At 47.8% G+C, this 16,550-nt stretch overlaps 1 protein-coding gene across 1 annotated transcript in view; it reads left to right on the top strand.

The window, feature by feature from the left end:
* VSX2 (visual system homeobox 2) overlaps window positions 1-16,550 on the top strand; it is a 355,352-nt gene that overhangs the window by 246,204 nt on the left and 92,598 nt on the right. Inside the window, exons 2-3 of the mRNA XM_073638179.1 lie at window positions 11,591-11,672; window positions 11,962-12,085. Coding sequence (XP_073494280.1) covers window positions 11,591-11,672; window positions 11,962-12,085 — 206 coding nt within the window. The remainder of the gene's footprint in view (window positions 1-11,590; window positions 11,673-11,961; window positions 12,086-16,550) is intronic.

Here is a 16,550-nt window from a genome sequence, read left to right as displayed (position 1 = left end):
AATGCATTCACCAGGAAATATCATTTTAACATTTTACAACCTTATCTGGCCATGTGGTTTGTGACACATCATCAGACACATCCTGTTTCATTTATGATGGAGGGACTCTGAAAGTCACAAAGCCTATTTTTATAGGGCCATCAGGCGGCCCTTACTATTCTTAAAAGGCCAGCAGTCGGCCCTCACTATTATTAGAGAGCCATCAGCCGGCTATGCTTTGTTGTTCTCATTATTACCGAGTGGGTCTCCTATACTGTAATTGGGTATGCAGTGACTGCAAGGGCTGTCAAAAATTTGGAGGAACTCCAATGCCCCTTGCAAGAGATGTAGAGGTCGGAGAGCCTCCTGAAAACAATGTTCCCATTATTAGGAAGTGGGTCTCCCATACTGTTTGCCTATGCAGTGAAGCAATGGCTGCCAAAAATTTGGAGGAACTCCAATGCCCCTTGCAAGAGACGTAGAGGTCGGAGGGCCTCCTGAAAACAATGTTCCCATTATTAGGAAGTGGGTCTCCCATACTGTTTGCCATATGGTGGTGATATGGTGGTGGAGGATGAGAATGCAGAGAAGGAGGAGGACAAGAGAAAATAGACAAAATCAGGAAGCGTATACCCATGTCTGGGTGTGAAGACAGAGGTGCATGGGAATAGAGTTAGACCTTCCAAAAAAAGACACTGTATTTGAGTTTATGTTATTCTGCTATCATTCGCTGGTATTGAGAAGTCTGGCCCAATCCAGCCCTTGTTCATTTTTATAAGAGTCAGCCTGTCAGCATTTTCAGTTGACAGGCGGATGTGCTTATCGGTTATAATTCCAACGGCGGCACTAAAACCCGCTCTGACAAAACGCTAGCGGCAGGGCAGGACAGGACCTCCAAGGTGTAGAGAGACAGTTCATGCCACATGTCCAGCTTGGATACCCAATAATTATAGGGCACAGAGGAATCATGGAAGACGTTGGTACGGTCGGCAAGGTATTCCCTCAGCATCTTCCGAAACTTTTCCCTCCTTGCGAGAGTACCCCGCGCATCAGGGGGTGTGCAATGGGAGGGTCTGAGAAAACGGTCCCAGATCTTTGACAGTGTTCCTCTGCCTCTGCTGGATTGCATTAGTGTCTCTCTCGCCTGTACTCCTTGGTTGTCCAATGAACTGTGACCTCTGTCGCCAACGTTTTCAGAATTTTTTTAAGAATTCCGCAACAAGGGCCTTCTCGTACTGCCCCATTTTATTAGACCTGTCCTGCGCAGGAATAATAGGCAGAAAGTTCTCCTTGTAGCGTGGGTCTAGAAGTGTCACCAACCAATAATGACAGTCACCCAAAATTTGGACAACGCGAGGGTCACGGGAAAGGCAGCGTAGCATAAACTCAGCCATGTGTGCCAGACTGCAAAGAGGCAAGACTTCCGTGTCCTCACCAAGAGAACGACTGACCATGCTCTCCTCCTCCTCCTTATCCCTGTCCTCAGAGCATCCATGCTGAACAGACGGTATGACAGTTGTGCAAGTAGTACCGTCAATAGCGCAGGAAACTAGCTCCTGTTCTTCCTCCTCCTCCTCTTCCTCATTGTCACCCAATCTATCTTAGAATGAGATGAGGCTGGGCTGTGTGGAATCACCCTGTATGGTTCCTTGCTCCATCTCATCGTAATCCGCCTGCAATGCATCCTCTTTAATTGTGAGCAGAGAGCATTTCAGAAGACAGAGAAGCGGGATGGTGACACTAATTATGGTGTCATCGCCACTCACCATCTTGGTGGAGTCCTCAAAGTTTTGGAGTATGGTACATACTGTATATGTCTGACATCCATGTCCACTCCTGAGGTTTTATGTGTGGAGTCTGACCTGAATACCGATGGCCTTGTTGATGCTGGTAGTCAACAACTGCCCTCTTCTGCTAACAAATCCTTCCCAACATCTGCAATGTAGAGTTCCAATGTGTGGGGACATTGCAGATCAGTCGGTGAGCTGAAAGCTGCAAACGCTGCAGAAGCACGGCAAGGGCGGCGGAAGCTGTAGCTGACTTTTTAAAATGGGCACACAGGTGGCGTACTCTGACAAGCAGATCTGGCAGATCCAGGTAGGTTTTGAGAAACCGCTGAACCACGAGTTTAAGCACATGGGCCAGGCATGGTATGTGTGTGAACTCACACATGACCATGCCTGGCTATAGGGTCAGCGGTGTAAGCCACAGATCTGCCTGCTCTTTCATAGCTGTCCACAACTCTTCAGCGTTGTATGGTTTGTCACCTAAGTATATTAGCTTCAGCACAGCCTATTGCCACTTGGCCGAGGCAGTGCTGCAGTACTTCCAGCTTGCGACTGATGTCGTCATTTTGGAGATGGATGCTGAAGAGGAGGAGGAGGTGCAGGAGCTGTAGAATGTAGGGGCAACCCTGATTGACCCATGGCCCGCAATCCTCGGCGTTGGGAGGATGTGTTCCGTCCCAAGGTCCGACTGGGTCCCGACTTCCACTATATTAGCCCAGTGTGCAGTCAGCGAGATGTACCATCCCTGCCCACAAGCACTTGTCCACGTGTCCGTGGTTAGGTGGACTTTCCCAGTAACTGCGTTGGTGAGGGCACGTCTAATGTTGTGGGACACGTGCTCGTGTAATGCGGGACCGCACACCGGGAGAAATAGTGGCAGCTAGGGACCGAGTACCAAGGGATGGCCGCCGCCATCCGGTTGCGGAAAGCTTCCATCTCCACGAGCCTAAAAGGCAACATTTTGAGTGCAAGCATTCGCGAAATGAGGGAATTTAGTAGTGTGGCCTGGGGGGGCGTTGGCTGTGTATTTGCACTTGCGTTCCAAGGACTGGGGTAGGGACAACTGAACGCTGCACTGGCACAAGGACTTGGACGTGCTTGCTGATGCTGCCAGTTGAGAATGTTCAACGACAGGTGCAGGGTGGGAGGCATCTTGGTATGCGCCATGGACAGGGGATTGGCGTGCATGCACAACAGTGGAACAAGCAGTGGTGTCACTCGCAGACACTGTGGCTGGACCCTGGAGTTCGGCCCACTTAGTCGGGTGCTTTGCTACCATGTGCCTGATCATGCTGGTGGTGGTCAGGCTGCTAGTTTTGCTACTCCTGCTGATGCTGGTCTGGCAGGTGGTGCAAATGGCCTTTTTGGGGTTATCGGCAGAGTCTTTAAAAAATAACCAGACTCGAGAAGACCAAACAGTTGTACTGGCAACTTCCGTCGTGTTGGCGTTATGAGGAACGCTTTCCAGCCTTGTGTCTGCAGTCACCACACTGCTTTCTCCTGCCTGTTGTGGTGCTACGCCTCCCTCCCCCTGTGTGCTGCTGTCCTCGCTCTGTGTGTCCCCCTGCCAGGTTGGGTCAGTTACTATATCATCCACCACCTCGTCTTCCATATCCGCATCCTGGTCCTCCTCCTGACGTTCTGACAATTGTGTCTCATCATCATCATCATCCACCTCTTGCGACAGTAATTGCACTTTCCCACCATTGCCTTTGTGTGACCGTGGCTGCTCCTATATTTGGACATCGCTACGCACATTCTCCTCTGGACTCGCTTGAAGCTGGCCTGGCGAGAGGCCCAAATCTACAAATGGAAAAGAGAACAGCTCTTCTGAGTGTCCAAGTGTGGCATCAGTTGTCTCCAGGCACTTGGCATCGTGGGAGGAAGGAGGATCAGGATGAGGAATATGTGGTCCAGACTCACGGCTACTGAGACTTGACCGTGTGGAAGAAAGGGTGGTGGTGGTGGTGAAGGCAAAGTGACTGGAAGCATTATCTGTTATCCAACCAACAACCTTTTGACACTGCTCTGTGTTCAATAGTGGTGTTCTGCGGTCCCCTAGTAATTGGGACAGGAAGGTCGAGCGACAAGATGTGTTGTTGTGGCACAATTTCACCTTGGCCACGTCCTCGGCCTCTGCATGCACCATCACCATCATGTACACTTCCCTGTCCCGTGCCACGCTCCTTGCCCATTTTTAATGGAGGACAATATTTTCCACGTTCACGAGAAATGGCTGATTTTGGAACGCAGTTATAGGTGATATGTCTGACAGAGAACCACAATTTTAAATAGCAGGCCTGTAATTTACTAATATTATTCTACACAGAGACCTAGTGTGAATAGCTTCACCGACACACTGCAACAGAATGAAAATGGAAGAAATGTCTGATTTTGGAACAGTCTTATTGGTGATATGTCTGACAGAGAACCACGGTTTTAAATAGCAGGCCTGTAATTTACTAATACTATTCTTCACAGACAACTAGTGTGAATAACTTGACCGACACACAGCAACAGAATGGAAAAGGAGGCCAATATTTTGCACGTTCAGTTTAAATTTCTGTATTTTTATCGCTGAAATATGAAAGAGATCTGGCTTTATTCTGCAGTAAGAACAAGCAAATGGAGCAGAAAAATGGTGTACTCTGGATTGCTTTTTAAGCAAATAACCAGGATTAAGATAAAAAAAAAAATTGGCCTGGCCCCTGATATCTGGGGCTATGTCTACAAATATCTGTAATTATTATAGCAGCAGCAGACAGGATGTTCAATGGACCCTCTTGTGCTGTATCATACACTGCAGTCAGCCACATACACTGCCTGCCTGCCTAGTACTGCTTATATGTAGCTGGATTTGTCCTCAGAAGAACTGTTAGTTCAGATGGATATATATATGTTGTGGAATACCTAGACTAACAGGACGTTCAATGGACCGTCTTGTGCTGTATCATGCACTGCAGTTTGCCACATACACTGCCTGGCTGCCTGCCTCCTGCTATCACCACTGAATATATGCAGCTGGATTAGTTCTCAGAAGGACTGTTAGTTCAGTTAGATATGTGTCTCTAATATAGTCTGGTATACCTACACTAACTAGAAACAAGCAAATCTCTCCCTAGCTCAGCAGCAGCTCTCCCTACTCTGCCTGATTCCAGGGTAGACTGTGACGAGCATGGCGGCGCCCGGTCTGATATAGACCTGATGATGCTGTGCGGTCAGCCAATCACTGTAATGCCACAACCAACATGGCTACAGCATTACAGTGTGTGGCAGGCAATTCCTGCATGTTCATTGGCTCACTAAAGAGCGCCAAACATGCAGGGAGGAGACCCGAGTTCTCGCCCGAGCAACCGGGAAATACTCGCCGAGCTTGTCGAGCACAGTGATGCTCGGGCGAGTACCGAGCAGTGGTGAGCATGTTCGCTCATCACTACGGGTAATGTGCACACACTAAGCGCGTGGGCTGGGAAACATTTACTCCTGTGGGGTATACATATCTATGACAGAATGTTAGAGGTACGCCTCTATAAATTATTAATGCGGGCATCCTAAACACCCTTAATAATATTTATAGTGAGGGTAGCATGATCATCTTGTTGATATTGTGGTGGTGGAGTCGGAGGAGAAGTAGGAGGACGATACAAAAAAGACGAAATCCTGAAGCATATACCCATGTTCGGGTGGGAAGGGGTGCATGGGAATAGACCAGAAAACAAACAAAAAAAACCCACTAGATTTTAGTCTATGTTCCACTGCTGTCATCCGGTAGTGTTGAGAAGTCTGGGCCAATCCAGCATTTGTTCATTTTAATAAGAGTCAGCCTGTCAGCATTTTCAGTTGACAGGCAGATGCGCCAATCAGTTATAATTCCATGAGCGGCACTAAAAACCCGCTCTGACAAAGCTCTAGCGGCAGGGCACGCCAGGACCTCCAAGGCGTGGGGAGACAGTTCATGTCACGTGTCTAGCTTGGATACCAAATAATTGTAAGGCACAGAGGAATCATGGAGGATACTGGTACGGTAGGCAGAGTACTCCTTCAGCATCTTCCAAAACTTTTCCCTCTTGTCAGAGTACCCCGTGCATCAGGGCCTGGGCGGCGGGAGGATCTGAGAAAACTGTACCAGACCTTTGATATGGTTCCCATGCCTCTGCTGCATCTGATGTGTGTCTCTCTCATGTTTACTCCTTGGTTGTCCAAGGAATTGTGACCTCTACTGCCAGCGTTGTTAGATGGAAATTGTTTTAATAAATCTTAAACTAGGGCCTTCTGGTACTGCAACATTTTAGTAGACCTCTCCGCCACGGGAAGGAGAGATGGAAAGTTCTCCCTATATCATGGGTCTAAAAGAGTGACCAACCAGTAATTAGTGTTGGCCAAAATACCACGTACAATGCGAGGGTCATGGGAAAGGCTGCGGAACATAAACTTAGTTATGTGTGCCAGACTGCCAAAAGCCAAGACTTCCTTGTCCTCACCAAGAGGACGATTGTCCATCCTCTCCTCCTCGTCCTACCTCTCCTCCTTGTCTTCAGCCCATATGCGCTGAACAGACAGGATGAAGGTGGTGTGGGTAGTACCATCTGTAGTGCAGGCAACCAGCTCCTATTCCTCCTCATTATCACCCAATCCCCGTTGAGAAGATGAGATGAGGCTGGGCTGTGTAGCATCATCCTATATAGTTTATTGCTCCATCTCAACTTGCTCCGCCTGCAAAGCCTCCTCTTTAATTGTGAGCAGCGAGTGTTTCAGTAGACAGAGAAGTGGAATGGTTACTCTGATTATGGCATCATCGCTGCTCACCATCTTGGTCGAGTTCTCAAAGTTTTGAAGAACAGCACAGATGTCAGACATCCGTGCCCACTCATCAGCTCTTATGTGCGGAGGCTGACAGGAATACCAACGGGCATTTTGGAGATGGTATTCAACTACTGCCCTCTGCTGCTCACAAAGCCTTGCTAACATATGTAACGTTGAGTTCCAATGAGTGGTGACATTGCACACCGTGATGACATCAGTGAGCTGGAAGTTGCAAATGCTGCTGCAGCACTGCCAGGGCGGCGTAAGCTGTAGCTGACTTGCGGAAATGGGCACACACGGCGTACTTTCACAAGTAGCTCAGGCAGATCTTGGTAGGTTTTGAGAAACCGCTGAACCACTAAGGTGAGCACATGGGCCAGGCATGGTACGTGTGTGAGGTTTCCAAGCTTCAGGTTATAGCCATTGTCACACACGACCATGCCTGGCTGTAGGTTCAGGGACGAAAGCCACAGATCAGTCTGGTCTGTTAAACCTTTCAACAATTCTGCAGCGGTGTGCGGTTTGTCATCTAAGCAGATTAGCTTCAGCAGAGCCTGTTGCCGCTTGGCTGAGGCAGTGTTGCAGTGCTTCCAGCTTGCGACTAATGTTGACGTTTCGGAGATGGAGGCTGAGGAGAGGAGGCGCAGGAACTGCTGTAGGTAGAAGGTGGGGCAATACTGATTGAACCAGAGTCCGCAATCCTCGGTGTCTGTAGCATGTATTCCGTCCCAGGGTCCGACTGGGTTCCCGCTTACACAATATTCACCCAGTGTGCCATCAAGGAAATGTAGCGTCCCTGGCCACAAGTACTGGTCCACATGTCCGTGGTTAAGTGGACCTTCCCAGTAACAGCGTTGGCTGATGTTATGGGACACGTGCTTGTGTAAGGTTGGGATGGCACTGGGAGAAATAGTGGCAGCTGGGGACCGAGTACCAAGGGACGGCCTCCACCATGAGGTTGCGGAAAGCTTCCATCTCTAAAAGCCTAAATGGCAACATTTCATGTGCAAGCAGTCTGAAAATGTGTGCCATTTATGTGGCATGCGGGTGGCTGCGTATTTATGATTGCATTCCAAGGACTGGGGTAGGGACAACTGGACACTGCACTGGGACTGGTTTCTGACGGTGAAACAACAGGTGCAGGGTGGGAGGCATCTTCGCCTGCGTCAAGGATAGAGGATTGGTGTGCACGTAGAACAGGTAAAGAGGCAGTGGTGTAACTCGCGGACACGGTTTCTGAACGCTGTCGTTCAGCCCAACTAGTCAAGTGCTTTGCTGTCATGTGCCTGAGAATGCTGATGGTCAGGATAGTAGTTTTGCTGTCTCTGCTGATGCTGGCATGGTAGATTCTGCAAATGGCCTTTTATGGGTTAATTGGACAGTATTTAAAAATGCCAGACTCGGGAAGATCTAACCCTTGGACTGCCAACTTCACTTGTGTTGGTGTTCTGGGGAACAGTTGCCCACCTATTGTCTCTGGCAACCCCACTGCCTCTTCCTGCCTGTTGCGGTGCTGCGGATACCTCCCCCTCTGTGCTGCTGTTCTCACTCTGCATGCCACCTTTCCAGGTTGGGTCAGTGACTTCATCGTCCACCACCTCGTCTTCCACTTCCGCACCCTGGTCCTCCTCCTGACTTGCTGTCAATTGTGTCTCATCATCATCCACCTCTTGCGACAGTAATTGCATTTTTCCGACGTCACCTTCTTTTGAGTGTGGCTGCTCTAATATTTGGGCATCGCTACATGCGATCTCCTCATGTCCCGCTTGAAGCGGGCAGGGTGAGAGGCTAGAATCTATAAATGGAAATGTGAACAGCTCTTTGGAGAGTCCAAGTGTGGGATCACTTGTCTCCGGGGACTCTGCATGGTGGGAGGAAGGAGGATCAGGGTGAGAATTATGTGGTCCAGACTCACAGCTACTGAGACTGGAGCATGTGGAAGACAGGGTGGTGCTGGCCAACTGACTGGAAGCATTATGTGCTATCCAACCAACAGTCTTTTCACACTTTTCTGGCTTCAAGAGTGGTGTTCCGTGACCCCCCCCTAAAAAGTGGGACAGAAAGCTAGGTTGACATGATGTGTGTGTTTGTTGTCCTCCTGCAACAGGCATAGTTTCACCTTGCCCATGGCCTCGGCGCTCACCATCAGTATCACGTCCACTTCCCCGTCCCTTGCCACGTGCCTTGCTCATTTTAAATTACGAATGATAATTCACTGCTTGAAACAATTTACAGGATTATTATCACAGTAAAATTTGCCCACCTCAGATGGATTTGTTACAGTGCAGTAGCAGTATAGCCATGCTATTGGTTACCGGCCAAGTCTGGATGTATGTTTTCAATGCACAACTGTTGCAATTTAAGTGGCGTATAATATTTCACTGATTCAAACAATTAGCAGGATTATTATCACAGTAAAATTTGCCCACCTCAGATGGACTTGTTACACTGCAGTAGCAATATAGCAATGCCATTGGTTACCGTCCAAGTCTGGATGTATGTTTTCAACGCACAACTGGCGCAGTTTAAATGGCGTATAATATTCCACTGCTTTAAAAACTTTGCATGGTTATTATTGCAGTAAAATTTGCCCACCTCAGATGGACATGTTACACTGCAGTAGGAATATAGCGATGCCATTGGTTACCGGCCAAGTCTGGATGTATGCTTTCAACGCTCAACTGGCACAGTTTAAATGGCATATAATATTTTGAGGCTGAGAAAACTTTTCAATATTTGTATGACAGAAAATTTAGCACACCTCAGATGGACTTTTCTACTGCTTGCACAATAGAGCAATGCTATTCCAATCAACCAAGTCTGGCTGTATGCTTTTAACGCACAACTTGAGCACTATAAATGGCGTCTAATATTTCTTTTCACAATAATTTTCAGAATTAAGAGCAAAAAGAATATTAGTATGCCTGAGAAGGGCTATTGATATGAGTTCAAGCAGCAGAAAGGATGTGCAATGAACCCTACCCTGTTCTACACTCTGCCTCTGGCACAATCTCTCCCTAACTACTGCTAACAGTAGTATTAATATTGATTAGAATTAGCCCTAAGAAGGACTGTTGTTGTAGTTGAAAGAAATATAAATGTGGTTGAATCCCTGCCTATTCTCAGCTAAAATTCTCGCTGAATAATGAGCATCTCGAGCACCATGATGCTCGAGCGAATAACAAGCAGTGACGAGCGCGCTCGCTCATCACTAGTAACAACCCATTCAATCCATACAGGCAAAGAAATCATCCATAGATGTCCATAAATTATGTGTAATAATGAGAAATGACACAGATAAAGTATTGACTATGTTACTGACATTTATTTAATACTTCATATAAAAGCCTTTGTTGGTGATGAAGCTTCAAGATGCCTCCTGTATGGAGAAACTAGTCGCAGGCATTACTTAGGTGTGATTTTGACTCCCTCTTCCACACAAACACTCTTCACATCCTGAAGCTTCCATGATTTCTTCTATGAACTCTGACCTTTCGTTCCGTCCATACATTTTCTATTGGATTCAGGTCCGGTGATTGGCTCGGCCATTCTAGCAGCTTTATTGTCTGTCTCTGAAACCAATTGAGAGTTTTCTTGCTATGTTCTTGGATTCATTGTCTTGCTGAAATATCCACCCTGGTTTCATCTTCATCATTCTGGTAGATGACAGCAGGCTTTTATCAGGAATGTCTCAGCACATTTGTCCATTCATCCTTCCTTCAATTACATGAAGATTTCCAGTGCCGCATGCTGAAAGACAGCCCCGCACCATGATGTTCCCATCTCCAAACTTCACTGTTAGTTTGGTGTTTTTGGGGTGATATGCAGTGCCTTTTGACCTCCAAACATTTTGTGTATTATGGCGTCCAAAGAGCTCAATCTGACCAGACTATATTCTCACAGTATTTCACTGGCTTGTCTAAATATTGTTGAGCAAACTGTAAATGCGCTTGAACATGCTTTTTGTTCAGCAATGGAGTCTTACGTGAGGAGGGTGCATACGGGCCCTGGAGGTTGCATGGTGAGTGTGCATATAGGCAATAGAGGTTGAGTGCATTACTTATACTTTTCTATGAAACAATTGTACTTGCTGATTCCAGGTCTTTCTGTAGCCCTCCACAGGTGTCCTTGTCTCTTGGACAACTCTTCTGATAATTCCTTTCACTCCTCTGTCAGAAATCTTGCAGGAAGCACCTGGTTGTGGCTGGTTTAAAGTGAAATCTTGTGGGGAGCACCTGGTCGTGGCTGGTTTATGGTGAAATGATGTTCTTTATACTTCCAGATTATGGCCCCAACAGTGCTCACTGGAACCTTCAGGAGTTTAGAAATTCTTCTGCTACCAATGCCATCAGTATGTTTTACAACAATAAGGTTGTAAAGGTATTGAGACAGCTCACTGGTTTTACCCATCATGAGATGTTTCTTGTGCGGCACCTTGGTAATGAGACACCTTGTTATAGGCCATCAGGTGAACCGGCTGATATTAGTTGTCATTAAGTGGCCGGATTGCTTTCTAATTTCAGCCGGTGTCAGGACTTTCCAGGGCTTTTTGCTCCTCTCTTTCTTCATGTGTTCAATACTTTTTCCCTGTGTCATTTTTCTTTATTACACGTAATTTATGGACATCTATGGTGATTTCTTTGCCTGTGTAGATTAGATGGGATGTTACCGACATCTGGTGAGAATTTCATGTCAATAGCACCTTTAGAAACAGATTTATGTAGAAAATTGGTGACATGTTCAATACTTATTTTACCCGCTGTATTATTCATCATATTATACATCATGTATTATACTTTCTTCGCACGAGGAGGTAGTTGTTTTCCTGTGATATTTCCACTAGTGAAGGATACTGAGTTCCGGCCATGGAGCTTCAGTGCTGGACAGTGGTGATTACGCCGGGCAAGAGCCACGATGATGATGTTTCTTTCTTCCTTTCTTAGTCGGCATCTTTTCTGCTTTTTTCTTGTTTCTTCGCTCATTTATTAATTGTTTGTTTTTTCTTTCCTGAACTTTTATAGATTCAGAAGAAGTTTTATCTTCGGATCATAAGCTTCCTAAATCCCTAAATCACAACAAGAAACGCAAGAAGCGGCGGCACAGGTACGGCGAGTGGCTGCATCTCTTCTGGATTCAGACATTACATCCTGCTTCTTTCCATTCTCTGGGATAACTGGGATGCTGAGAGCATGATGGGGGTTACATCCATGTCATACGTCTGGGCGCTGTCCGTTTTCTTCTCCGACGGTCCTCGGACCAGTAGAGTTTTATTGCTTCCTACATCCCCTTATTACATGACGCCCTTATTACATGGATCTTGGTTAATATTTTAGGTCATTACTGAAAACCTGCAGACACAATGATTTACCCTTTTCCTGCTGCTTATTCTTAGGACCATCTTCACCTCCTATCAGTTGGAGGAGCTGGAGAAAGCATTCAATGAGGCCCATTACCCTGATGTCTACGCTCGAGAGATGCTGGCCATGAAGACAGAGCTGCCCGAAGACAGGATACAGGTGACTGCTGCTGTATCACTAGATGTCAGCCATAGCATTAAATCCACTGCCAGAGATCACCAGGATTATCTAATGTCAATGACGAGCATCATGGTGACGAACAAATTAGGCAGCAGGGCATCAGTCACTTCTTGAAGTTGAATTGTTCAAAGCAGAAAAATTGATAAAGTGTAAGGTTGTGTGGGGTGTTTTTCCGGTACGTGGCAGGACTTGTGGGGTGTTCTCAGTATATGTCGGGTCTTGTGAGGTGTTCTCAGTACATGTCGGGTCTTGTGGGGTGTTCACAGTATACAGCAGATGTTGTGAGGTGTTCCCGATATATGTCGGATCTTGTGGGGTGTTCACAGTATACAGCAGATGTTGTGAGGTGTTCCCGGTATATGTCGGGTCTTGTGGGGTGTTCACAGTATACAGGAGATGTTGTGAGGTGTTCTCAGTATATGTCGGGTCTTGTGGGGTGTTCACAGTATACAGCAGATGTTGTGAGGTGTTCTCAGTATATGTCGGATCTTGTGGGGTGTTCACAGTATACAGCAGATGTTGTGAGGTGTTCACAGTATATGTCGGATCTTGTGGGGTGTTCACAGTATACAGCAGATGTTGTGGGGTGTTCTCAGTATATGTCGGGTCTTGGGAGGTGTTCACAGTATACAGGAGATGTTGTGAGGTGTTCCCGATATAAGGCAGATGTTGTGAGGTGTTCTCAGTATATGTCGGGTCTTGTGGGGTGTTCACAGTATACAGGAGATGTTGTGAGGTGTTCTCAGTATATGTCGGGTCTTGGGAGGTGTTCCCAGTATACAGGAGATGTTGTGAGGTGTTCCCGATATAAGGCAGATGTTGTGAGGTGTTCCCGGTATATGTCGGGTCTTGTGAGGTGTTCACAGTATACAGCAGATGTTGTGAGGTGTTCTCAGTATATGTCGGGTCTTGTGAGGTGTTCCCAGTATACAGGAGATGTTGTGAGGTGTTCCCGATATAAGGCAGATGTTGTGAGGTGTTCCCGGTATATGTCGGATCTTGTGGGGTGTTCCCAATATATGTCGGGTCTTGTGAGATTTTCCCGGTATATGGCAGGTCTTATGCGGTGTTCCAGGTATACGGCAGGTTGTGTAGTATGTTCTCGGTATATGGCGGATCTTGTAGGATGTTCCCAGTATGCGGCAGGTCTTGTGGGATGTGCCCAGTATACAGCAGGTCTTGTGGGGTGTTCACGGTATGTTGGGTCTTGTGAGATGTTCCCAGTATACAGCAGGTCTTGTGGGGTGTTCACGGTATGTTGGGTCTTGTGAGATGTTCCCAGTATACAGCAGGTCTTGTGGGGTGTTCCCGGTATATGGGGATGGAGACACGGGGGCCTCCCGAGGGCATAATACTACTCAGACAACACAGGGTGAGGGTAAAACAGCGTGGCAATATTTTTTTGAACCACAAAGCGGGTAATAAACACATAGAACAGTCCCAGCAAATGCCCAAGATGGTGCAACATTACACAGTCTCACCCTTCCTCTGACTCACCTTTAGTCTAAAGGCAGATTAGGGACAATGTTTTTTATATACCCCTAGGCGTTTTTAATCAAATATGAAATAAAAGCAAAGTTTTATGTCTTGTTAGAGAGGGGTCTCTTTTGGGGTTCTCCCCATTTTGTAAATACATTGACGTATCCAGATGCTGAAAAAAACAAACAAAAAAAAGGCGCGCCAGACAACGTGCATAGTAGGTCCACACAGGGAGTAGGGGAGTAGTGTTGAGCCACCCCCGTAGTGTTCGAGTTCCGAACTGTTCGTCGAACACCTTCGAACACCGTGAAAACCAATGGCAGGCAAACAAAAACACATAGAAACACATAGAAAACACCTTCAAAGGTGTCCAAAAGCTGACAAACTGCTCAGAAGACACAACTAACACATGGAAAAGTGACAAGTACATATAGTCATGCGAAAAGAAAAGAGGTGGAGGAGTAAAAGGAGGAGGAGACACAGATATAGGCATGTCATGCCCTTCTAAAATCCAAAAAGTGAGAAGCCGACACGGCCAGTCCGCTCCTGCCCGTGCCACCTCCGTGTCGCTGGGTTTGTGCCAGAGCCGCAGTGGACCCTGACGGCCAGCCCCCCTCTCCCAATACTGGTGCCTGTCCGCTGGTGGGTCGAGCGGTGGGGGGGGAGTAACATCTGCAGAAGAAAGACCATCTTCCAGCCAAACCAACATGTCGACTTCTTTTCGTGGACAATGTGATACGATCCCTTTGTTACGGACACGCCCATTGCTACAAATTCCAGATGAGGCACAAAAACAGCAGGTGCTTCAACGGATATCAAGTGCTCCTTCAAGTGGGCTCTCCTCCACCTCAACTTCAACATCACAAATACTCCAGTCCTCAGAGGTGTCACCCCAATCGCACTTGCTTCCTCACAGCTCCCAAGTCTCCAGCTGCCCGTCTGAGTATGGGGTAACACAGATGGTTGAGTCTGCAGAGCTGTTTACTCATACTATAGCCTGGGAAATGGAGGTCTGCTCCAGAGCTTCTGTTAATCCAGACGAGGAAATGATCTGCACTGATGCCCAGAATCTTTATAAGTTGGATCCAGGACCAGATGAAGAAGGTTCTGAGCATAATGTAAACCCTCGTTCCCAAACTGTAACTCCTGTTGGTGGAGACAATGATGAAGACGATGATGAGACTGAAATACCTGATTGGAGCGACAACTTGACTTTTCGGTCAGGGCAGGAAGAGGTTGGCTTTGAGGACGACGGGTGTGATAACACACAGGGTGATGATGACGAGGTTGGAGATCCCACTTACTGTCAACCCACAGTCAGCCAGTCGATGAGGTCACCCGGGCCTTTGCCTGGCCTTGGGGATGTCGCGGCGGTCAGCTCCCTGGCCCGTACCCTGGGGTCACTCTTTAAAAGGGGGGATAATTGTTAATTTTATAAGAGTTTGTGACGCCACCTGTGGTATCTGGTGAGAAGCACCAGCGCTGCAGCAGTCCACTGAGGCCCGTGATAAGGCAGCTCGATGGTATAGCTCCCCACAGGTGGAGCTAGGTCTCAGGGCAGCGTATGCAGGGGGAATGCAGGACAGGCGAGACCCAGCTGGGTCAGAGCTAGAACGGGAACGGACACGGTAGTCACTTCAGTATCTTTTACTGGAGGAAATTCAGGCACATCCCGGAGCACTGTAGGGTGAAGGGTGCATATCAGGATCCTCCCCAATGAGCGGGTGTAGGGCCTCCTGTTTCTTGCCTCTGCGTAGTAAGTTTCTGACCTGCCTGGAGCTAGGCCTAACTTTGTCTCTGTCCTGCGCTGGCTGACCTTGTGGTAGGGCCTTCTCTTGGAGTTCACGCTCCCAGTATGCGGGGCCTAAGCGTCTCCTGGCTCTGTTACGTATCAGCACCTTAGCATCCTGGGACTTGTAGTTCTCCAGGGATTCCGGTTATGCCTTACTGGGTCATAGAGATCCCGGTAAGCTCGGATCCGGTGTCCGGTAAATGCTTCGGGGTGAGCTAGTTAAGCTCCTCTGCCCCTTATGTACTAACTCGCCACTCGCCTTCGGCCTACTCGGGCCCTCACTAGGCTATACACACTAACGGCAGCTTGCCACGCTTCACCGATCTTATGGCGCCGGCACACCTTAAGCTCTATCTGGGCTCCCTGAATCTAGCTAGCAGGAGCCTTGTGCTCCACTGCTGAACTATTAACTGAGATCTCTAGACTAGACTGAGCTCCACTGCAGACTGACCTCTCTTAGGCTTCTCTACTGCAGGAACTCTTCAGAGGAACTGAACTGCCTAGCTCCACCTTCCCTATTTATATCCCTAACGTGCTCCCTCTGCTGGTCTGAGGTGGAAGGTGGAGATGTGTGAATGTTTATGGGGGCCTCTTGTGGAGGATTCCATCAATACACTCTTCAAGGATCTGTGATACCAAGCGCAGCGGGGCGTCACAGATGCTATTGACGACGAGGTTAGGTTGCGTCTTCCTGGACAGAGACGGAGTACTGGAAGCACGTCAACAACTGCATCCTCAACCACAACTCTGCCTCTGACCGCAAGTCGTAGTGGCTCTTCAGGTCGCATGGGCTCTAAGCCTTGCATAGCCTGGGCATTTATTCAGATCGATAAGGATGACCCAACTCGTGTTATCTGTAATATTTGTCACCAAAAGCTAAGTAGAGGCAAAAAAATCCATAGTTTGAGTACTTCATGCATGTACCGTCACATGGATATGAAGCATAAGTTGCAGTGGGAAGCTCACTGTGCTACAATGCGGCCTAGCAGGCTGGGCCAACCACCGTCTGCCCCATCTTGTGCATCCGCGGCCTCTTCATCCTCTGTGACTGGGGGGACAGCAGTCACACATGTTTTTGGACGCAGACCTGCCACCTCTTTACCTGCAACAGCCAGTGTGATTGGCAGGTCGTCAGTTCATTGGGAAGTGGAAACACCTGCTGGTGTTGAGCGC

Source organism: Phyllobates terribilis, unplaced genomic scaffold (genome assembly GCF_046119375.1).
Source record: "Phyllobates terribilis strain yellow unplaced genomic scaffold, ASM4611937v1 Scaffold_7__3_contigs__length_470593459, whole genome shotgun sequence".
Classification (NCBI taxonomy): Eukaryota; Metazoa; Chordata; class Amphibia; order Anura; family Dendrobatidae; genus Phyllobates; species Phyllobates terribilis.
The sequence above is the reverse complement of the archived record's forward strand: the minus strand, read 5'-3'. Positions and strand labels throughout refer to the sequence as shown.